The 23,189-nt window shown below is 47.0% G+C and overlaps 1 protein-coding gene across 1 annotated transcript; it reads right to left on the bottom strand.

Annotated features, from left to right (window-relative positions):
- Positions 1-438: 438 nt before the first annotated feature.
- Uqcc2 (ubiquinol-cytochrome c reductase complex assembly factor 2) lies at positions 439-13,570 on the bottom strand. The gene is made up of 4 exons (XM_077109569.1): positions 13,410-13,570; positions 3,962-4,036; positions 3,090-3,159; positions 439-624 (listed from the first exon to the last, which is right to left on the bottom strand). The coding sequence occupies exons 1-4, from the start codon at positions 13,545-13,547 to the stop codon at positions 497-499; spliced, it is 411 nt and encodes a 136-aa protein (XP_076965684.1). The 5' UTR covers positions 13,548-13,570; the 3' UTR covers positions 439-496.
- Positions 13,571-23,189: the final 9,619 nt, after the last annotated feature.

Genomic DNA, 23,189 nt, shown 5'->3' with positions numbered 1-23,189 from the left:
CGGGCCAGGGGCAGAGGTTTGTGCTGCATCCTTCTCTGAGCCAGCGGGTACACACAGCAGCGGGTACACACAGGATTCACATCTCTTGGCTGTCCCTCTCCCAGCTGCTGTGTCTGCAGCACGATGCCCTTTTAGATATTTGCTGCTGGTTTTGGCTTCCTCCCAGCAGCTCCTATAACAATAGGGAAACTGAGAACCCCACTGGGGCCACCAGACCCTGCTGGCAAGGTGCAGCTCCCAGGGCTGTCAAGAAGCACCTATGTGGAGGCCTTGCCAGCCCCCTCCCAGGCCCACGAGGGACCTGCACTTCCTCTCCCCAGGAGCTCTCCCTCCCTGTCCCCTTCTGGTGGACACTCACACAGCATCTCTGCTTGGACAGAAACCTGCCTTACTATGGAGGGGTCTTCCTTTTCGTGACAGCTGAGTGAGATTTCCAAATTGTGGGTCGGGGGAAGTCGGGTGGTTTTATTAACAATGGCGACATATGAAACTCCACTTAGGTACGTGGGCGAGATAAGACCCGGGCCCAGGTCTTGTGCTTCTCCTCAGGACTCTTGGGGGCAAACTTCTCCTGCAGTTTCTTCCACATGCCCTTATTCATCTCCTTAAACTCTTCCAAAGTGTCTGCACAAGGAGGCAAAGAGAGAAAGAGAGATGCTGAAGTCTATAACTTGACTACGTGGATGGCCCCTCGTGCTTTCCCCCGACAAGCACACACTGCTTCCACAGAGTGTGTTCCTAAAAAGAGAAGTGTGGACCAGCCTCTGAAGGCCAGGTTACATGGGATTAATAAGGAAATGACTGCTCATGGTGACTGAGCATAGCACACACAGTGGTCACCTGTGCCTCTTCACCCTCAGAATCTAAGCAGGTCATGCCTGTTCCACAGAAGGAAAAGAAATGGTACCGTAGTGTCAGCTATGCAGCCCGTGACTTTATTGCCACACCTGCCCACTCCACATAGACCTTGCTATCGCCATACTTCAGATTGGAAACTGAGGCAGAGGGAGGATAAGTAACTTGCTCAGGTCACACAGCTAGGAAGTTGGGCAGCTGAATCCAGCCCTGGAGGTGTGGGTCCACTGCATGCTGCGGAGTGAGCAACATGGGGAGGGGAGTGGACTTGGACCCGAATCCCTGACTGTCATTGCCCTCCGGGGCCCTCAAGCAAATCCCTGAACCCTCTGAGGCTCGGGTTCCTGATCTATAAAATGAGGACAAAGCACAAACATCAAAAGTTGTAAGGATTAAAGAAATACTGGAGGCAACGACTCTAAAAGCAGGAGGGCGGGTGAGAGCTGGGGGGACCCTTGTTTGAGAAGACACCCCTACACTCACACCTAGCAGGGTCTCGGCCTTCACACTGTTGACTTTTTGAACCGGGTAATTTTTTTTGTGGCTGGCTGTCCTGTATGTTGTAGGATGTGTAGCAGCATCCTGACCTCTACTCACTAGACGCCATTGTATCCCTGCTCTCACCAGCTGTGACAACTATTCTCCCCCAGCAGAAGGTCCCTGGTCTATGGTGTCTTCAGGACTGTTTCATGATAACTAGTTTCACCTGTATTTTAGATTTAGGTAACCTAATTCCCATATATGCTTTGACTCTCATAGTCCAAATTTTCATCTATTAACAAAGCTTCCAGAGAAAAATAATTTCTTTTTTGAACAAAAGAGGCAACATAAATATTCATTACCATTTGTGGTCAGTGGGCTCTTGACTAAATTGGGACATGCACTATACTTCAGCTGTGAGTACAGCCTCTCCCCCGGGGACTTTTGGTGACACTGCAGGATCCCTGTCTACCTACATGGCTGCTGGGCCCTCAAAGTATATCACTATTCGGTGCTACAGGTCTCTTCTTGTCCCATCAGAAGAAACATCTGATAAGCTTACTCTAAAAAGTTGCAACAAAAATATGAGGCTTGCCTGAAAACAAATTATCAGCAAATTTCCTAGGGCCGAATTCCCCGCCAGAACAGGTTGCAGCTCAGCGGGAGCAGCATCTCCCAGGCCTTGTTTCTGCCTGTGGCCCACTTGGAGGCCTCCTGAAGGCTAACGGGCAGAGGCAGGGCCTCTGGAACTTATTCCCATCCTAATTTCAAGCTCAAACTTTGCTTAAGCTCTCTGGGCCTTCTCAGTGACAGTGGGCACCTGGTAATTATATGGACAAGGACATAGAAGTAAATTTAGAAATTAGGGGAAAAAATGCCAATAAAGAGATTCTGCCTGGTCAAAATTATCCTGATTTTTCTGAGAGTCAACACACAACAAACAGCAGGTGACACCGCCAAATTTTAATCTGCTGCAAAGGGTAAGAGTTTTCTAGAAGGTCAAATCCCCAAAACTTAGTTTCTGAAAGCTGCCAGAAGAGAAGGAAAAAGAAATTTCTAGAGTACCAGATGGCAAATGTTTCAGGGCCATGCCCTCCCAGAAAAGGTTAGCCTATTTTTGTATATAATATCCTTGGCAATAAAAATAGTAATTTTCCAGTACCTGCCTACTTTGACCCTGGCTCCCCCACCCCCACCTCCTTTCAGTGACAATGGATATGGGGAAGTAGGGAGGGGCTGGGCTGGGCAGGGGGTTTCCTTTCTTGTTAACTGGGGTCTATCAATAACTCCAAAACATACAGTCGGGACCCCTATCTAACCCACAGATTGTGTCCCCTGGGTCAGATAACTCATAAGCGGATATCCCCATACACGTTTATTGAATGGCTTTTTGTTTTAATTAAAACCCTCATTGTTTATAAGACCCCCTTAGGACCATAAAAATAAAATTATTTTCCTTCCATCCTGATTTCAATGACTTCCATTTGGCAAATAAGTATTCCCCTGCTCTCTGCTGCCCAGCTTTGAAATTAACAGCACTAAAGATAGATTTTCTTTTCCAAATCATGTCTTTGACCTTCTTTACATTCTATAGCCAAAAAACGTGGGCCCTGTAGCTTCAGAATTTCCTCTGGGCTATTCCACAAAGGCTTTCCATCACCTTGGCTTTGTCTTATAAATAATTCCTCTAGGCGTCTCAAACTCAAAAGAATCACTTATAAACCAACCAGAAAGGGTAACTGTGCTTTCAATACCTGTGGACAGGATCAGTTTGTACTCTTCCACGGACAGGCCACTGAAGGTAGTGTCTCTGGGGCGGGGGTACTGGCACAGGGGCAGGAGAAAGAATGGAGGGAGAAGATTAGTTCTGCAGCACACCAGCTTTGCTCTCTGACCACAGTTCATCAGGGCCCTGGACATCCAGAGGCAAGAAGAGCAGCGCCACCTTGAGGTCAACACTAGTTCTTGCTAGAACCAGCAGGGTCCTGAGCAGGCAGCTTGAATGTACAAACAAATCCCCTAGAAAATGCATTCAACTCCTTGGGTGAGGCCCAGGGTTCTGGGTGGGGCCCCTGAATCTGCTTTTCTAACTCATTCCCAGGTGATGCTCAAGTTGCTGCTCACCGATCACATTTTAGTAGAGAGGATTTAGAGAAGAATGTAGGCTTTCCATTTGGCCATGTCTATTTGTGGAGTTACTGAACATATTTTTCAAGTCTGGGAAAACCGTACTAAGTAGAATTCGACAGTAGTCACATCAGGGCTGAGCAAAAGCACAGCTCTGTCTGCTGGGGCTTTCCCAGCCACCCCATCTTCATCACAGAGTGTGAAGTATCAGTTCCATCAACGTGGATGGGAAAATACGTAAGAGATCCAATGGCTGTCACACACTCCCAGGAGCACACAATGGCATATAAAATATATGGCTGTTATTCATAATTTTAAAAAGCTTTTATTTAGGTGACCTAAAACCTCTACAAGGCACCTTTGTTAGCCTGGTTGAAATTGCTGGTTACATTTGAAAGTAGGAAAACCACCATTCTTTACAAAACATTGTATAATCAGATTTTCAATGTTCTTGGCCCACCAACAGAGGCTGGGATGTAAAAGCCCGCAGCCCACTCACCTTGTGTTTGTAGTAGTTTGAATGGAGTCGTGCTAAGCTCTCGTACATCTGATCACAGGCCTCAGGCTCTGCAATCTGAAAGACAAAGAGGCCCAGAGAAGTGAGCACAGGAGTCCAGCCCCACACAGATCTGTACCTGGAAGGAGGGCCATAGGTAATGAGGTATTCATAGGAAGCTGCCTGCAGTTGGCACAGCCTCTCTGCTCTGTGGGGAGCACACCTGGCCTATAGCTCCTGTTGTTCGGAGTCACCTTTCCGGAAGAAGGGTTCCACCTCATCAACCTCCAAACCTCAGAAAACCCCCATCAATCAACCAGCAAACAAACATGTGCTGAACATCTGTGGCTAGTGACCCCCTAGGCCAGCACAACAAAAACCCTAGGCTTGGAAAGACAAACTTAACAAAGGGAATGCCAGGGGCAGTGTGGACTCCGGGAATCCTGAAGAGAGCCTAGCAGGAATGAGGGAGGCCTCATTGATGGAGGGGAGGAGGTTAGGGAGGCAGGATGCTGGGTACACCGCAGACCAGTCCAGTCTATCTGAGGTCTAGGCTGAAAAAAGAAAGCTTTTTGTATTAAACCTTCAATATGAAATGTAGTAAACAGAGATTCTTTAATAAAGAAGAAAATAGAGATTCTTTAATGAAAGACAAAAAAAAAAAAAAATCACCTTCACTTCCATTGGTGGTAAGTGGAGCTCCTGAAACTATGAGGGAAACCTGCAGGAGGCAGGATTTCAGATGGGACAGTTGAGCTGAGGGGGCCCAAGATGGAGACTCCAGCTGGGCCCTGCCAGAAAGGAGATGGTCCAGGACAAAGGCCTTGAGGACAGAGGGGAGAAATTACAGGTCCTCTGGGTGCCTGAGGCAGCGGTGCCCCTGCTGGAAATTCCTGGAAAGATAGGCAATGTACTCAGGAAAAGAGGGTTCTCCCCTCATACCTCTTTTAATCTTCCCATTCCTCTATCTTTGCTCCTATTTATCTATATAGTTCCTTACATTTTTTTTTGTTCAAGAATTGTGAAAGCTCACTAAAATAAAACTTTCTTTTATATTTTTTTCCCAGAATTCAAATGATGGATTTTTCCTAACTTGCATTCTTTCTTGAAGAAGACAGTATATGAATAAGTCAGGAATTAAGTGTTTTAATAAGGCCACTCTGCTTCTGCCTCTGTATGCATGTCAAATGAGGTTCCACTTTACAGCAAATAAAGACAGCCCATCATTTCGTTCCGCCCGACCCACCCTTGGTTCAGGCTACTGTCAGGAGAATGCCCAGGAAGTTGCATGACAAGAAGAAGGATGATGGCTGCGCACTGGACAGTGTCTATTGAATAACAATCAAAGGCAGGATCTGGGTGTACAAAACTGAGCGAGGTGTGAGGCCAGTGTCTGCCAGTAGGCATCTGGGTGGGAAGGGCCAAGAAGACAGAAGTGGGCAGCCACACCTTGGAGGAACACCTTTGGCACATTAATTCTTCAGGAAGCACACACAGCCAAGGGCCTCTACAGACAACAGAACTCCAGGTTTGGTGCACACCTGTAGCCAGCTGCTTGGGAAGTACAAGCAGACGAGGTTGCAAGTTAGAGGCCAGACAGGGCAATTTAACAGCCCTGTCCCAAAATTTAAAACAGCGCTGGTACTGTAGCTCAGTGGAACGCGCTTGCCTGGCACGGCAGGACCTGGGTTCAATCACTAGCACCACTTTCTCAACACCAACACATACTTTAAAAATAATAATTGCCACATTCCCTTTATTGCTCTCTATCTGAATACATGTATTTTTCTTTGGCAAATCCATTAAGAGTAAAAGCATAAGGCCAATTGGCCCCATGATATCTTCTAAGAACAAGGACATTCTCTTAGTGACCACAGCTGGATGATCATACTGAGGACACCTGACACTATTATCTAATCCTCTGTCCACATTCCAATTGTGGCCAACAACTCCATCCACCTCTTGCAGAGCAGAGGGCCCCCTACTGCAATCCACTGTCATGCACCTCCAGCCTCCTTTCATCTGGGACAGGTCCTCAGTCCTCCTTTGTCCCCATACGTTGCCATTTTTGGGGTAGGCTGGTTGACTTAACCTTTCTTTTTAAAGAAAAGATAATAATAGCCCCTACTTTCCAGGGTGGTGTGAGGGTAAATGAGGTAATGCCTGGACTGTTCTGAATTCCAGGCCTGGAACGCTGGTGGTGGGGTAGTGTTTGTTACCATCATTAGCAGTAAACAGCCGTAGTAGCAGACACAGGTCCCTACCTCACAAACTAAAAGGGGAAAGAGGCTGTTCAGAACAAACCTGGTGTTGGTGCATAAAGGGAGGGTGTATGGGGTGCCGTGGGCCTGCGCAGGGGCACCAATCCTGCTGGAGAGCCAAGGGAGAGGTACTAGAGAATGGCTAAAAGGTACCAAGAAGAAAGGGTGCACTCCAGGCAGGGACCAGGTGAAACAGGAGGCAGCAGTCACGGGTCAAGGCAGCAGGGCGTGGGTCAGAGTGGCTGGTGCACACTAGAGTACTGCGCTGGAGGAGGGAATGAAGATGGAAGAACCATGGAGGCCTCGTCTGGACCGACCCAGACAACTCCTGGTGGGCCACTGGGTACTCCATGGTCAGACCCGAGGGGTTCATGACCCCTGCTGTCTGAATGAGCAACTGTCAGCTGCTCTCTGATGGCCACTCATATGCACCTTCCTATCACTGTCCCAGCCCAGCACTCAGGAAAGGCATCCCTTGCTGCCTGCCTTCTTCCAGCACTTCCGGGGTTCCCATCCCCCGCTTCCTGATCAAACTCATGTTCCACCAGATCTGCGCCTCAGCAATCTTGACCGCGGAGGTGCCCCTCTGCTCCTCCTTCAACTGCTCTGCTGGTGAGGTGCCAGAGGGCTGCCTAGCTCCTTCCCTCCACACTTTCAGGATGCTGAAGAAGGTGTCATTCTTCCCACTTCTAACTGGTGGCAGTGCAGAAAAGAGGGATGCAAGGTGGTAGTGGGGGTGCACCCTTACAGATAGCTGTTCCTGTGAGAGAAAACTGCAAGAAGGCCTAAGTGCAAAAATAGAGGACCCTCTGGACTCCCTCAACCTCTTAAAGGCCATCAGTGTCTTCTTGACAGTTGACATAATGCCTGGAGCTCAACTCATTATCTGAGAAGGAGCTAAACACCTCCGAGTCCTAAAAATGGACTTGTCATCCAATGTACCATTTGAGGTCAGAAAGTGCCTACATGAAGCTTTAAAAGTAGCTCAGAGGAGATGATGGGACTTTGAGGTATACCAATTTCTAGAAGTTCTTGTTGCCTAAGGAGAGATGGAGCCATGGCCATGGGTCCACAGTCACACTAGCCCCAGGTCAGCAACTGAACAAGTCTTGTTTCCTACTTAAAAGGCTATCAATGGAGACAACAGATTCCAGAAGCCTTGCCACACACATACATCTTACACTTTATTCAGACTCTAGCACAAACACTCCTGAATTTCGAAATATACAGTTTTCTGATATATTCTGTATTCTTAGAAGTAGTCTTATTGACAAGGTTTAAATTACCTGGTTTTGCATTCACACCTAATGAGATTACAGACATTTTTAGGACTAATAGCAGTGCTGGGTCTGAAAAAGGTAGCAGTAGGAACATTATGAAAAATTCAGCACTGCTCCCTAAATGTGAATAAAATAGATGTTCAACTGACAAAGTGTCCTTTATAGCTCTATTTTTGCTCCTTTTGCATTTCCCCTGCTCAGTCGTCAGTAAATTTCTCTTTACCATATTAAACTTTTATACATACAAATCTACATCAGTGCCGCAGGCACTGATTTCGATTTTCAAAATTGAATTTTGGGTAGTGACAGCAATTGGTACAGCAGACCCTATTCTAGTCACACAAAGGGACACATAAGCACTTTTGGGAAAGGGTGTTGCAAATTGCTTTGCTAATTAAGGTAGAGCTGGATTTGGTCCAGGAGGATCTATGAAAAAAAGGTTTTCATGACTTGGTAATGAACTTCTGAAATGAGTTCATTCTGTTATGGAGCTTACTCCTTTCAATTCAATTGGATTATCTATTTCTTGAGTACCTACTATGGAGAAAATATTCTGCTTAGGGACTGTAGGGGACACAAAAAAGACCTAGCCTTGGCTCTAGAGAAAGCTGAGAGTCAAGTTGAGGATAGAAGATGCATATACATAAAAAAAACAGCCATGCCCTGGTTATGTGGAACTAAGTGGTACAGCTACACAACACTGGCACTGCATATCTGGGAGTGGGACAGGAGCTGTTGCCAGGCCAGGCTGACTGGGCAGGTGGGTGGGAGGGATGGAGTTTGATCACAGCATAGAATAAGGGGTATGCAGTCCTTATCTCTGGACTTCAGCCTGAGTGACCTGTGGATCAGACAAGTGACTGGGAAGACAAGGCACAAAGAGGCTCAGGACAAGGGCCAAGGTAGGCAGGGCTCTTAAGTGGAATCCAGGGAGGACTTCAAGGGCCTGAGATGCCACAAAATTCTTCTTAAACTTTGTGTGTTTGGGTTTTTGGCATGTGGGGTAGAGTGGCTCACAGGTACGAGTCTCCAAGGTTAAGAACCACTTGTGTTACAGCCAGTTTAGGAGACAATGAGGACACCTTTGCTGGGGCTTCTGGTGGGGTGGTGAGAAGCAGGGCTGGAAACAGTCTGGACCCTTGGACATTAAGGATCAGAGGGCACTGAAGGCTCACAAAGTTGCCTGCCACTTGTCTGGGAGGCAGCAAGCAGATTCTAAAGCTCTTTTGAGTAAAGTAGTGACCACTAGAAGCGGTCAAGAATTCACCCCTTTAGGAGGAGCACCTGCATCTTTAAAGATGCACAGATGAACAGAGCTTCTTGGTCTGAATATTATCTTACTCATTCTGCCCCCAGAGTTGGAAGAGAAAAATGACGGAAATGGTTCCATTCATTCCTAGAGATGATTCTTCTCACAATCCTACTTTGTAGTGGGCTCAAGATCTAACTACAAACAGCATAACCTGTTCTTAGGCCACTCCTCAAAAACCTGACTTCAGGAGCCAATATATAGGAGTGAGCAACACTGAGATGGCTTCACTACAGCCAGGACGTGCCAAGCAGCTGGGGGATAAATTCCCTGCCACTTTGAGATGTCAAAGACTAGGCTTCCATTGGATAGCTACAGAAAAACCTTTAAATTCTCCTTTGAAAAGGTGGAAGTATCATTTATATTGCTAGAAACTCAAGACAAAGTTTAACTTCTTTCAAACAGCACCAATTATTTAATCCTGGATACAACTGCAATGGCTCACCTAGCAGGCACGCCCTCTCTGGACAGCAGTATTTCCGGGCTGTCCCCAGAGCTGGCCCGTGCTGAGGTTGGTGTGCAGTCAAGATCTTTCAGGAAGCTTCTTGTGCACATAATAAACTCATTAGAAAGATCTGCTCCTTTCCCTGTTGTTAAGTCAACAATCACAGTTGTTCTGCCACCTTCCCCCATGTTGTGATTCTTTTATGATGCTCTCAGTGCTATAGGGAACATGTATTCTTTTAAGGAAATTGTATTTAAAGAGGTCAAAACCCATAAGCATGCACTTTAAAAACTGAACAATAAGATAAAGGGTGTAAGAGGTGTTACGTGCTCCTGCTTCCCACTGCTACCTCCCTTCCTGGTGGGTCAGGGTGGACCATGAGACTCCCCAAAGGGCAATCTGGGGTGGAATAATTGGAGGCAGCGGTATTCGTGAATTATTGTATTCTAGTAGGCCGGTCTTTTCTTCACTGGTGTCCCACTGAGGTCCATCTTTCTTCTCATCCACATTGGGGAGGTAGTAGGTGTGGCAAAGAAAAGCAGGTGGGCAAGGACAGGGAGATGTTGAATTTTTTTTGTCTAAACTAACCATGGACCAAAATGGTTAGAGCAGGGAATGAGGGGAAGGCAGAGGCCTGCTGCTCACGGAACAAGAGATTGTTCTAGCAAGATATAACTCAGAAGTGGCAGCTGAAGAATGGCCAAGCTCAACGGAGACACTGCCAGACCAGTGCTAGGACACCTGGCCCGTTTCTTACTTGACCAGCTACAGGGGGACCCCAAGTGGTTTATTTTTCTGATTTTGTTCCCTTCTCTATAGAATGGGAATAGTAGTAGCTACCTCAGATGGCTACATGAAGGATTAAATTAAATCTCTTTCCATGTCTGCACCTCTAAGTTACAAAGGAAGTCAGGGCACCAAAAGGCCTGCCTGCTTCTTTCCTCAAAAAGATTGCTTCAACAGAGCTGCCCTCCCCAGCTGAAGTCTTCTTCCTGGCAAGTGGCATAACCAAGGTGGGGGGGACACATACTTCCACTTCCTGCCAGTTTCATGAAGAGTCAACCAGAACCACCTTTCTTTCTCAAGGTCTTTATATATGACCTGGGGGGTGTCAGTGAGTGTGTCTCACAGTACTGTTCTCAACTCCAGCAAGGGGCTGTTTTCTCCAAAAATGATCACAAAGATTTACTAAGCCCAGGCGCATTTTTCAGGTGACATCAGGATGAGGTACTATGACAGCAGTTCTGAGTAATGTGCCTGCTGGCATCATGATGCACTGGTTCACTCTACCAGGAACGCATTCATCAACTGCTAAGGAACTATCAGCGGAGCCATGACTTGCATCTGGAGCTATGACTCAAATCTGTGTGGGCCTTCAACTGATCAGGAACTGTCTTCCTGGGTGATGTTTAACTCCTGAAGAGAAAGCTCTCCCCTCCTTGCTGGCTGCTCTTACACTAACAATCAAATAGATGACTGTTATACTCTTGCTTCCCCAGGAATCTAGCCTCTGACTGCCCATCTATAAGATCTTTGTTCCTAAGGATTAGGTTGTCCCTCTTATGTAGTTCCTGCAGTTCCACATGAAAGTTCCAAACTGATTCTTTTTTTGGGGGGCGGGGGGGGAATAACAGGAATTGAACTCAGGGGCACTCAAGCACTGAGCCACATCCCCAGCACTATTTTGTATTTTATTTAACGACAGGGTCTCACTGAGTTGCCTTGCTTTTGCTGAGGCTGGCTTTGAACTCACAATCCTCTTACCTCACCCTCCCCTGCTACTGGGATCACAGGTGTGCACCACCAGACCCAGCCCAAACTGATTCTTAATACTCATGACATAGAAATAAATATTCCTTCTCACTCTTCACTATTTCTTTCCATCTAGTTTTGAACCATAATCAATTATTTATTTATTCAGACATTTAATGATTTTTTTTTTTTAATGTACCAAAAATCATACTACAGATTGAGGGTAAGGGAGATAAAAATGGCATCCTGGGGCTCAGGATGTAGCTCAAGTGGTAGCGCGCTGGCCTGGCATGTGTGAGGCACCGGGTTTGATCCTCAGCACCACATAAAAATAAAGATATTGGGTACACCCAAAACTAAAAAATAAACATTAAAAAAAATGGCATCCTTTCTATTCTCAGGAAGTTCAAACAAAAAATATATAGGGAGCCAGTGAAATCTAGATGGTGTAAGGATCCTGAGTGTAGCATGACCCTCCCCACCTCCCAGAAGTCCTGGGCTAAACGTTCCATCCATGCCACAATTCAATCAGTGTGCTCTTGCTTTATTAGGTGGCTGGTTTGGATCTGTATAGGTCTAAGGTGCAGAAAATCATGTCCTGTTTTGACAGGCCAAGCTCCACAAGTCATTTCTTCCAATTATATGGGTTATATATCTCACTTCATACCTCTGACCTCTTGCCTGAGTCCAGGCTCAAGTATCCCATGGCCTACTTGACATTTCCAATTGGAAGTCAATCCACTTAGCATCTCAAGTTTTATGTTCTAACGTCAAACTGGTTATGTTCTTGCCACACCCCACATGTTCCTCTTCTAGTCTTTCCCACTTTAGTAAACGACACCCAGATGCTCAGTCCAAAAAAAATAAAAATCTAGGTGTTGACCCTCGGCCTCTCTTTCCTTTTACCTCACATGGGATAAGATAAACAAGTGAATTAGTCCCATTGACATGATTTGCACATTACAACCCGAATCCTCCTACTTCCATTTCCTGGGCTGCCATCTTCATCTAAGCCACCTCCATCTCTTGCCTAGAGTCCCAAAGTGGGTTTCCCTCCAGCCTCAGTGTTTCAGTCCTTGCTCTCTATAATCCCATACAACCAAATCAACCCTTTAAAAAAATGAGTAAATTAAGATCCAGGTATGGTGGTATACGTCCACAATCCAGCAACTTGGGAGACTGAGGCAGGAGTATTGCCAAATTCAAGGTCAGATTCATCAAGTTAGCCAGGGCATGGCTCAAAAGATTACAAAAAAAACCCAAAAAACAGCAGGGCAGGGGGTGGCGCCGGACTAGGGGATGTATGTAGCATGGTGGTAGAGCACCCCTGGTTCAATCCCCAGTACTGGAAGAAAAAAAAGTAAATTAGGTCAAATCAATTCCAGACTAAATGTCCCCAATGATTTTCCCTTCCCTGTGATAAGACCTAACTCCTAATCAGAGCCTTTAAGAAGCTCTAGTGCCTGGCTCCTGATCACTTTGGACTCAAAAATCTTACCAAAGTCCACCTCACTCACCACTCTCCAGTCATCTGGGCTTTCTTTCTGTTAACATGCCCGTCTAATTTCCTTCTTCCCAGTGCCTAGAACGCCATTCCCTCCCAAGTGCACACCATGGTTCATCCTCCTTCCTTAGGTCTCACCCATGTGCCACCTCCTCAGAAAGGCCTATGGAGGCTAATATTTCCTTTATCATGCTACCCTATTTTATATCCATCACAGTACTTGTCTGAACTGTTTTATTTAGGTCTACTTGTTCACTTTGTGCTGAACTAGATTGTAAAATCATGAGGGTAAGATCCTACCTAATTCACTGTTGTCTCCCCAGCACTCAGGATAGTTTCTGGCACATGGTAGGTGCTCAATGCTGTATTAATGAATGAATGAATGAAATCCAGAGCACAGCACCAACCTAGATGAAGGCCTACTACTCACAGACAAGGTCCTGAGTAGAGGACCCAAACCTGCTGCACAAGCGTACAAGGGCTCAGGAAGGCAGCAAAGGTCTAGTGGAGATCATTGGGGATCGGCTAAAAAATGTACACATTACGAAGTAACCGCACCATATTATAACTGCATCACCACTTGAGACAGGTGCTGGGGGGTTTCAAACCTGACAGCATCTTGAATCCCGTGGGGCGCTTTTGAAAAATACCAAGGTCTTACCCCCAGCTATTCTGATTCAATAAGGGCATCTGAATTTTTAAAATCCTCCCTCGGTAATTCCAAAGTGCAGCTAGGTGGGAGCGCTGAGTGGAAAGAGGGGGCGCTTTGCTCCTAATTCCAGGGCTTCAGTGGACCGCACGTGTGCTCCGTGGGAGGAACGCGCATGCGCAGGACCGCCACTCTCCCGCCCCTGGCTTGTCCTTTCCTCCCCTCGCCCCAACCGTCTCCCGACCGGTCACCTGAGTGTTTTCTCCCTCCCGAAAGGCCTGTGCTACCCGCTGCCGCAGGTAAGCGCCCAAGTCCCGGCCCCGTTTGGTCTCGTCCACTGGCCATTCCTCACAGAGCTTAAGGAAACGGCGGTAGCGGCTAGCCGCCATTTTGGGCGCCGCTTGTCCCCGCCCCTAGGGGAGGAGTCAGCAGGCCGGCTGGCGCTTGCGCACTAAAACTCGCCGGTCTGCCCCGGTGGGCATGCGCAGCTCTGCGGAGGCCCACCGCTCTCCGGGAAGGGGCGCTGCTTCCCTGTTATCTGCAAACTCAACCAATTCAGTCTTCGTTCTCCTGGAACTCGCCCAGCTCCCAGGGGCGAGGCAGACGCGGAGTACCCTAGGGACAGCTTTTCTTTTCTTTTTCAATGACTGCACAAGCTTGAGACTAAAGAACTGTCCTCAGAGACCTTTGCTGTTTTGCATAAGCGAATACATTTGCATGTAAATACAGGTTGTTATTGGATGAAGATGTGTTTGAACTTAATCTCGTAGCGCACACATGCTGTTCGTCCCCCATCCCTTCTCCTCACTGCCCCCTCATCGGTCAATACCACTTGGAACTCTGCCACAGTTCCTTCTTCTGCGAATCTCAGCTACCGCCCCCACACCGCCCCATTAGTATCCTTTGTAAAACGCCGCCAGCCCCATCTCCAAGTCAGGCGCTTTTTCCTGGAATGAACAAGTTTCCTAACTGAGCAATGTAAGCTAGGTTGCTTAGATCTGGACAAACTTTTTTTTTTTTTTAAATAGTGTATTATTTTGATTGTGGTGAAATACCTATAACATAAAATTTACTATCTTACCCATTTTTAAATATATAGTTCAACGGTATTAAGTAGATTCCTAATATTGTGCAACCATTACACCGTCCATCTCTACAATTCTTTATCTTGTGAGTTGAAGCCCTATACTGATTAAACAATAACTCTATATTTCCTCCCTCCCCCCCACCCCACCCGGCCCCTGGAAGCTACCATTCTATTTTGTGTCTATGATTCTGACCACCCTGGGTACCTTATGTAAATGGAATCATGTATTATTTGTCTTATTTTTGTGTCAGGATTATTTCATTTAGCATAATGCCCTCAAAGTTCATCTATGATCTAACATATGTCAGAATTCCCCTAATTTTTAAGGCTGAATAATATTTCATTTGTGGATGTGGATATGTGTGTGCTTGTCATATTGCTTAGATAGTTCATTTGTCCATAGATACCTGGATTGCTTTCATATTTTAGCTGTTTCGAATCATACTATTGTGAATGTAGATCTACGAATATCTTGTGGAGTTCCTACTTTCACTTCTTTTGAGAACATATCCAGAAGTGGAACTGCTGGATGATATAGTAATTCTATTTTTTTATTTGTTGAGAAACTTCTGTATTGTTTTCCATAGTGGTTGCACCCTTTTACATTGTCACCAGCAATAGTCCACAAAGATTCCAATTTTTCCACATCCTTACCAACATTGTTTAAATTGGGTTTGTTTGTTTGTTTTTGGTAGTAGCCATCCTTTTGGGTATGAGTTGGTATCTTTTTAAAAATTTTTTTTGGTTGTTGATAGACGCGTATTTTATTCATTTATTTATATGTTAGTGCTGAGAATCCAAGCCAGTGCCTCCCACATGTCAGGCAAGCGCTCTACTGCTGAGCCACAATCCCAGCCCTGAGTTGGTATCTTATTGTAGCTTTGATTTGTATTTCTATAAAGATTAGTGATATTGAGCATGATTTCATATGCTTATTAGTCATTTGTGTATCTTCTTTAGAGAAATGTCTATTCAAGTCCTTTGTCCATTTTTGTTTGTTTGTTTGTTGTGGTGCTGGAGATGGAATCCAGGGGTGTTCTATCCCTGAGCTGCATTCCCATCCCATTTTATTTTTTTCGTCTGAGACAGGATCTCACTTAATTGCCCAGGGTAGCCTCAAACTTACCATCCTCTTGCCTCCCAAGCAACTGAGTTTATAGGCACACACCACCCTGCCCAACCCTTTGTCCTTTTTTTTTTAATACTTGGAATTTAACCCAGGGGCACTTCACCACTGAGCTACATCCCAGCCCTTTTTTATTTTTTAAAATTTCAAGCTAAGGTCTCATTGAGTTGCTTAGGGTCTTGCTAAGTTGCTGAGGCTGGCCTTGAACTTATAGTTCTCCTGTCGCAGCCTTTCAAGTATCTGGGGTTCCCGGCATGTGCCACTGCACCTTGCTTATCCATTTTTTAAATTGGATGTGTTGTTGTTATTCAGTTTTAGTAATTCTTATATTCTGGATATTAAACCCTTTCAGATATATGATTTGCAAATACTTTCGCCCATTATGATTTGTTTTACTAAGTCTTAAACATCTCTCTCTTCATCACCCACATTGGCTGATTTTTCTTTTCAAAAGATTGCCCTACCATTCAGATTTTCCTCAGGAAAGCGAGCAGGTACTGCATCTTCATTGTCCTCCAGTGAGCCAAGACCATGCATTCAACAATCTCCCACAAGCCTCTCCCTTCTTGCCCTGAATGTCTGTATAGGTGAATCTAGGAGATTCCTGCTTCCAAAGAGTTGGCTGTTAGCTGAGTGCGGTGGTGCGTGCCTGTAATCCTGTGGCTTGGGAGGCTGATGCAGGACGATGGGGAGTTCAAGGCCAACCTCAGCAATTTATCAAGGCTCTAAGCAACTTAGTGACACCCTCTGTCTAAATAAAATATAAAAATCCTGGGTATGCAGCTCACTCAGTGGTTAAGCACTGGGTTTAATTCCAGGTACCAGAAAAAAAAAAAAAAAAAAAAAAAGATTTAACTGTTGAATCTGGGAGTGCACGAATAAGCAAAATGCAAAGTTAAAGGGACAGTTTCTCTGTAGTACAGTCATGGTCTGTATAATGATGTTTCAATACCATATATACAAGGATGGTCCTGTAAGATGGTATTGCCTGGTGATGTCACAGCTTTCTTAGTTCGTGAACCTGCACTGTATGATGTTGACACTATGAAATCACTGTGTGATCCACAGAATGTATCTCGGTTGTGAAGTAGCACGTGACATTCGGGCACATGGAATTTGGAGAAAGAAATATTACTGCTAGCTATTCAGGGAAATAGGGGGACAAAGATCAGGGGTGGCTTCAGGAGCATCAAGAGGCTGGCCTGGGTGTGGAGGACTGGGAGAGAGGACAAGGGAGGAGTTTATGGGTGTTTGTAACAGGGAAGGACTTCTCACTGATGTGAAGGTGTTAGGAGGGAAGGCAGGACAAGGAGAACCCGCAGGCCTTAGGGTGTTCAGTGCCCACCTGAGGTGAGGGAGTTCTGGGATGGAAAATGAGGTGCTGTGGGTGGGGGGAGGAAAGGCCTCCAGGAAGCTGCCCTGCTCACCCAGCGAGGTTCCCAGCCCAATCACAGCCTCACTTCAGCTCTATTTATAGCCACAAACTTTTGGTGGCTTTCTTGAGGCCCAGAGGGAAAGGATTTGTCCATCTGCTGTTAGACCAGACACCTAGGGCTGTGTTGGGGGCCCCTGAGTCCTTACGCTGCCTGAGGCCTCACCACAACTGTGGCTTTGAAGAGCATCCGGCTGGCTGCCAGCTGTCCTGGGAGGTAGGGACAGTTTCCTCTGTCTTAGGCAACAGGAAGAGAAACGTGAGGTGTCAGCAAGTGGTTTTCACTCCACTTGAGATACAAGTGCAAGAGAAGTTGAAGAGAATGACTGGAAGCCAGGGAAGCTCAGACAAATGCCTCCTTCCAGCTCTTCCTCCCCCACCCAGCTTCAGCTTGTGTTTATTTTGTCTCAGGTTCAGACCACCCTGTCCACCTGTCTTTCCCCATCGGGAGGCTTGTTTGGCTTTGGAATCTGACAGGCCTGGGTTGGAATGTGGGCTTGCTCACTCACGCATCCATTCATCCATCCATCCATTCATCTAGGACCATCCATATAATTTTTGAAGCATGGGGAGAAAGTCAACCACCAAGCAAACATACAATAACAATAGTGCATTATACATATTAACTCACTTACTGAGTGAAGAAGGTAATTTCAGATGGGATAGGTGCCAGGGGAAGATCAAGACAGGGGGCCGGGTCCACACAGATGGGGATGGAGTCTGGAAGTCATCCCAGAAGGGCTTGTGGTTGACAGAGACCTGAGTCACCAAGGAGACAGCCACATGAAGGTAGGCCAGGGGGGTTGTCCAGGAGGAGGGCAGCCAAGGCCCTCAGAGCAGCCAGCCTTGGGTGGGTGGGCATCTCAGTCACTCTAAGCTCCATCTTGCTTCATCTTAAAACCCATTAAATCCCATTGTCCTACATATAGGACACCTATAAAAACTTAATTTGAACAATTTTATAGGTCTCCCGTAAACTGTAATAGGTCTTTATAGGTGTCCTATATATAGGCCAGTGGACCATAATGGGTTTTTTAAATGGGACTTATAATGATAAATTAAAACCGGGTATTCGCTCCATGCCAGTTAGTGTTATAAATGCCTTACACAAATTGACTCATTTAGTCCTCACGATGGCTCAAGGACCACTATTACCCCCATTTTTATAGAGGTGGAAAAGGTAGGACTTGTCAGGGTCACCAGCTGGGAGGTGGCAGGGCCAGGATTTGAACCCAGGCTGGGTGGCTCCAGAGCCTGCACCCTTACCTCCTCCTGTCTTGCCGTGTTCCCTTGCAAACCACCAGCATGTGTCTCTAAGCCTGTTACAGGGCTTAGCCACTGCTGGCCAGGAGTGGGTCAACAAATTATAACGGCTCTTATATGTCATTTCCAAGGGGCCCTGGGTTCCTCCTGGCCTTGTTTTACCCAGGCCCCCTCTTCCTTTCACTGTGCTGTGGGTGGTTTGAGCCAGAGTCTGGGCTCACTAGCTTGTCAATCACCCAGTGCCATTCTGGGCACATTAATAGGCACTGCCTGGAATGCTGCTCAGTGGTGCCAACCCCTCGGGGAGTTGATGACCATTTTAACGCCCACCTGCAGGCTGTCACTCATTCCACTCTGAATGCAGCCTCCTCTGGCTTATTGAAAACCCCCACCAGGGCTGCCCCTCCCTAACCATTTGGAATGGGTATTTGGGCTTTCTGGAGCCCTGATTATTCTTTAGAGAAAGGAGGCGTTCGCAGGGAGAGGAGACAGGAGGGAGGCGCTGCTTCCGTTTTTTAAGTTATAATGATCCTAGTAATTGAGACACTAAATTGCACATTTAAATTGCTCGAAAGTAAAGATATCGTTTTGTAATGCTGGTGTTAATAATGTAAACATTAAAAAGGAATTAAATACTTAGCTTCATTGTGGGGCATGATTTCCTGATTTTTCCTCTTTCAACTTATTCAACTGGAGAGACTCATTGGCTCCAATACCTGGATATGTTACCAAAAAGTGTGGGCCTGGACTTGAATCAAGATAGTTAGTCGTTTAATGACCTGGGGGCAAAGACAGTCAAGAGGGTAACACTGAACACTAGACTACTGCCTTACTGTGGGGTGAACTTTTTTAAAAAGACACATAAGAGTTTGAGGTAAAAAAGACATGTAAGGGTTTGGACAGGCCTTTGTGGGGTCTTTTTTATGTTTTGGGTACTGGGGATTTGAAGTCAGGGGCATTCGACTACTGAGCCACATCCCCAGCCCTATTTTGTATTTTATTTAGAGACAGGGTCTCACTGAGTTGCTTAGTGCCTTGCTTTTGCTGAGGCTGGCTTTGAACTTGCAATTCTCCTGCCTCAGCCTCCCCAGCCGCTGGGATTATAAGCGTGCACCACTGTGCCCAGTTTGTGGGATCTTTAAGTGGCCTCATATATCTGAAGACCCTCAGCTGTCTTGAAATACTGAGTCCATCTGCCCCAGGGATCTGCCTTCCTCTCTGCACTTCATCTGCCCTGATGTCACTGCAGAGAGGCTCCCTGACCGCACTGGAGGCAGCAGCCCCTGTCATTTGTCCCCTTTTGCATTGAAGCACTATTGGACAGCAGGGCCTGGTGCACAGTAACCTCTCATGAAATGATTGTTGAGCAAATGAATCTGAAGAGAAAGACATTAGAACATAAAGCCAGGTCTCCTGGCCACCTGTCCCCGCCATAGCCCTGCCTCTCTAGCCGACTCATCTTGGATGGCTGAGGGAGAAAGGTTAGGGCAAACCAGGAACAGAGAGCTTCCTGGAGCCTGTTGCTGGGTTAGCAGTCCAATTCTCTATCCCATTTCTGGGCAGCTTAGCAACAGAAGGGGAGGTTCTGAGAAGAGCCTGATGAGAGGCCTGGAGCCTGGCTACGAGTCAGCCCGCCAGGCTGGGCTCGGCTGTCTGTCCCAGGGCTGCCCTTCCACCCCCGCCCTCCCCCTCTACTTCTTGGCACCCGTACTTTCATTTCAGTTCTCTCTCTCATCTTCTGTTTTATGTTTTTGGCCACAGAGGATGCAGATTTAAATCAAAAGTCAGAAGTTTAGATCATTTTGAAGAGCTGCTGATGAGCGGTCTCGCCTTGCCATTTGTTTTATTAGACTGCCGCCTGCCCTTTCCTCCGTGGTCTAAAAGCTCTGTGCAGCTGGGAAGAGTGATGGCGCTGCCAGGGCGCTGCCCAGAGGCCCAGGGCTTGCTGATGACATTGCATTATGGAAAAGCTGTAATAACATTCCACTCTTTAGCCTCCTCTTTAATCACACAGGGGACACCAGAGGGTCGGGGACGGGGCGATGACAGTCTCCCAGGCTGCCCTGTTCCTCTGCTGACTCTGGTGGTGGTGGTGGTGGCAATAGATGAGGAGAGGTCAGGCCAGAAGCAGGTTGCTTCATTGGGGGGGTGGGCAATGACCCCTGTTTGCTCTTCCATGTCACTTGTCTTAAGGACAGGTGTTCGATTCCCATGGGACTGATGAGGGGCTGAAGTGGGAGACTCTAAGCCCATCTCCCCGCACTCCCCAGCTCACTGCCTGTCAGAGGACACAGTCAGAGGGAGGATCTGGTCAGAACCTGCAGCGGAGACGCTGCCAGGCCCCTGCCGCCCCCTCATGCTCACTGTTTATTTCTCTCTTTCCCCCTCCTGAAGCCAGGTGTCATATTGACATGAGGATTATAGAGACACATTATTGCAGAGGCTGACTAGGTTCTCATCAAACCCATTTCCTCTTTCCGGGCCCGTCATTACATTCCATGTCAGCCCCTTGACATCTGGGGAAGGGCCACATGACTAATTCTTGCTCGTAGGGCGTGGGTGTGCCTTATCCACGCTGTCTAACTTTTACGTGTCACCAACAGCTGTCAGGACGGCGTGGCCTCTGAAGATGGAAGGAGTCAGGGTCCTGGTGACAGTGTGGGGAAGAGGCTCTCTGTTGACCGCGTTGGATTGTAATGCTCTGCTACTGATAGTTGGGGATTATTTATTATAGCAGTTAGCATCCTCTAATAGCTGTGTGTTCCTCAATTCAGGAGGAGAGCTACCCAGTGTGGGTAAGGGAGGCTGCCATCAGGCTCCTACAGTCTCCTGGGCAAGAGGCAGCAGCAGGAAGAGGGTCCAGAGGCCCTTTCTAGTTCTCTGGTTCATTGTCATCTCCCTTGGTGCCCATGCACACCCTCCCCCTGTGGCCCCCAGATCATTCCCTGTCGCCATGATTATCGATCCACCTGGAACATCTACCCTCCTTCATCATCGTCAGACCTGACTCCCTTTCTAGGCACAGCCTAGCATCACTTCCGGGACATGCCATGCCGCCCTCACTGCGTCCGCTCTGCTGGGCGGCAGTGTGCACATCTGATCACATGGCCCCCTGCCCTATTAAAGCACCTATGATATTTTTGTCTGGGATCTTAACTCTCTTGTGGCATCTTGGTGATGATGTCATGATCCTCACACTTCCTCGTTTCCCATTCAGGCCTGAGCATGGTGCTGTGTGTACCAGGAACTCAGTAAATGGGAGAAGGAAGGAAGGAAGGGAGGAAGGAAGGGAGGGAGGGAAGGACAAATTAATGAAATTACAAACACATGAATGAGCTCCTTGGCCAGATTTTCAAATATCTCTACCATCTGGGCTCTTTTCATTCCATTCTTCATTTCTACTCTTCCCAACCATGGCAACCTCATTCTGAATGGGTCGGTCTGTTCACAGGCACATGAGTTTGCTGGACTCTTACTCTCTCCTACTTCCCTTCCCTCACCTAACCCTAGTCCCTTCTCCATTCCTATTACCTTTCAGGACCCAGATGAAGCCGTTTCCTCCAACAGTCTCTGTGGTGACTATGCTAACAGCAAACTCCTTATTGTTTTTTTTTTTTTTTTGGTACCAGGAATCAAACCCAGGGGCATTGAACCACTGGGCCACATCCCCAGCCCTTTTAAAAAATATCTTATTTAGAGATAGGGTTTTGATAAGTTGCTTAGGCACTCCTTAAGTTGCTGAGTCTGTCTTTGAACCCAGATCCTCCTGCCTCAGCTTCCTGAGCTGCCTGGATTACAAGCATGGGTCACCCAGCTAAGCCTCTTTAGCTTAAAGGTGTTATAGTACTGATCACCTGCACCACACAGATGCATCCTCCATATCATTGACAGCAAATCCTCTTGTGTGGTTCGTTGTCAGTTCACATGTGTTACTCTTGCCTCCTCAACTAGAACCTAAGCTCCCCATGAGCTGCATCTTCCCTAGCATGAATAAAAAGACCAGAACAAATAGCTTCCGATTGCTGCATTATTTAGAGCTCCCTCACGCCTTCTGCTGTGGTGTGTGTGTGTGTGTGTGTGTGTGTGTGTGTGTGTGTGTTTGTGTTTCACTGGGGATTGAATCCAGAGGCACTCTATTACTGAGCTACATCCCTAGTGTTTTAACTTTCTCTTCTGATACAGGGACTTGCTAAGTTGCCCAGGCTGTCCTTGACTTTGCAATTCTCTTGCCTCGGTCTCCCCAGCACTGGGATTACAGGAGTATGCTACCATGCCTGGCCCTTTTGCCTTTTTTGAGTAAACTTGGATCTGTGACCCAAATACATAAATATCTCCTATTTTCCTTTCTCTGTGTACCTTGACCTTGTTTTGGTACAAGGGATTAAATTGGGTGCTTACCCACTGAGCCACCTCCCCAGCCCTTTTTATTTTTTATTTTGAGACAGGGCCTCACTAAGTTGCTGAGTCTGGCATTGAACTCAGATCCTCCTGCCTCTGCCCCCGGAGCAGCTGGGACTTCCGGGGTGCACCACCACACCTGGCTCTATGTACCTTTCTGTTCTTCTCCTTCTTCCCAGATTAGAATCAACTGGATGAGCTCATTCCTCAGAGATTCCAAATCTGCAGAGCAGATTCCAGACCACAGTGGCCCCCTTTGGGTCCAGCAGTCCAGTAAGAACAACCTAAAACCATTAGCAACTGTCCTCTTCTTACAATAAAGTGCAGTTTTGTTGGGGCCATCTTCAGGAGGAGATGGGAACTCAGGCCAGGCCTCAAATGGTTTGGAGAGGAGGGAGAAGCCCTCACAGGGGAAGCGGACCATGGGGAGAGGTGAGGTTAGAGGGACATTACGTGGAGAGGAGGAAGGACACAGACAGCAGCTGTGGCATGTTGTGACCAGGGTGGACCAGCCATAGATTTAGATTCCAGCTGGCCATCCGTCCCATCTGTGAGCAAGTCCCACATCACCCAGAGCTAGGAATGCGTGGGGGTGAGAAGCTAAGCCAGGGAGCTTTGAACTTGGTTGGTGCAGTACCAAGTTCTCAAGCAAGAAAGGGTTTAGGGCTCCGTTTTGTCATAGGCAAATATTTAGTTTGAAGTTGGCTCTCTTTTGCCACCTAACA

This window comes from Callospermophilus lateralis, chromosome 6, assembly GCF_048772815.1.
Source record: "Callospermophilus lateralis isolate mCalLat2 chromosome 6, mCalLat2.hap1, whole genome shotgun sequence".
Lineage (NCBI taxonomy): Eukaryota > Metazoa > Chordata > Mammalia > Rodentia > Sciuridae > Callospermophilus > Callospermophilus lateralis.
Note: the sequence above shows the minus strand (reverse complement) of the source record. Positions and strands in the feature narration are given on the sequence as shown.

Bases quoted from the DNA above. Each gene is read 5' to 3' on its own strand.
- Uqcc2 (XM_077109569.1), bottom strand. From the start codon at position 13,547: ATGGCGGCTAGCCGCTACCGCCGTTTCCTTAAGCTCTGTGAGGAATGG. The intron at 4,037-13,409 runs GTGACCGGTCGG...TTTGTCTTTCAG, and splicing joins GGGAGGGAGAAAACACTCAG to ATTGCAGAGCCTGAGGCCTG. The intron at 625-3,089 runs GTATTGAAAGCA...CTCCTTGTGCAG, and splicing joins CAAACTGATCCTGTCCACAG to ACACTTTGGAAGAGTTTAAG.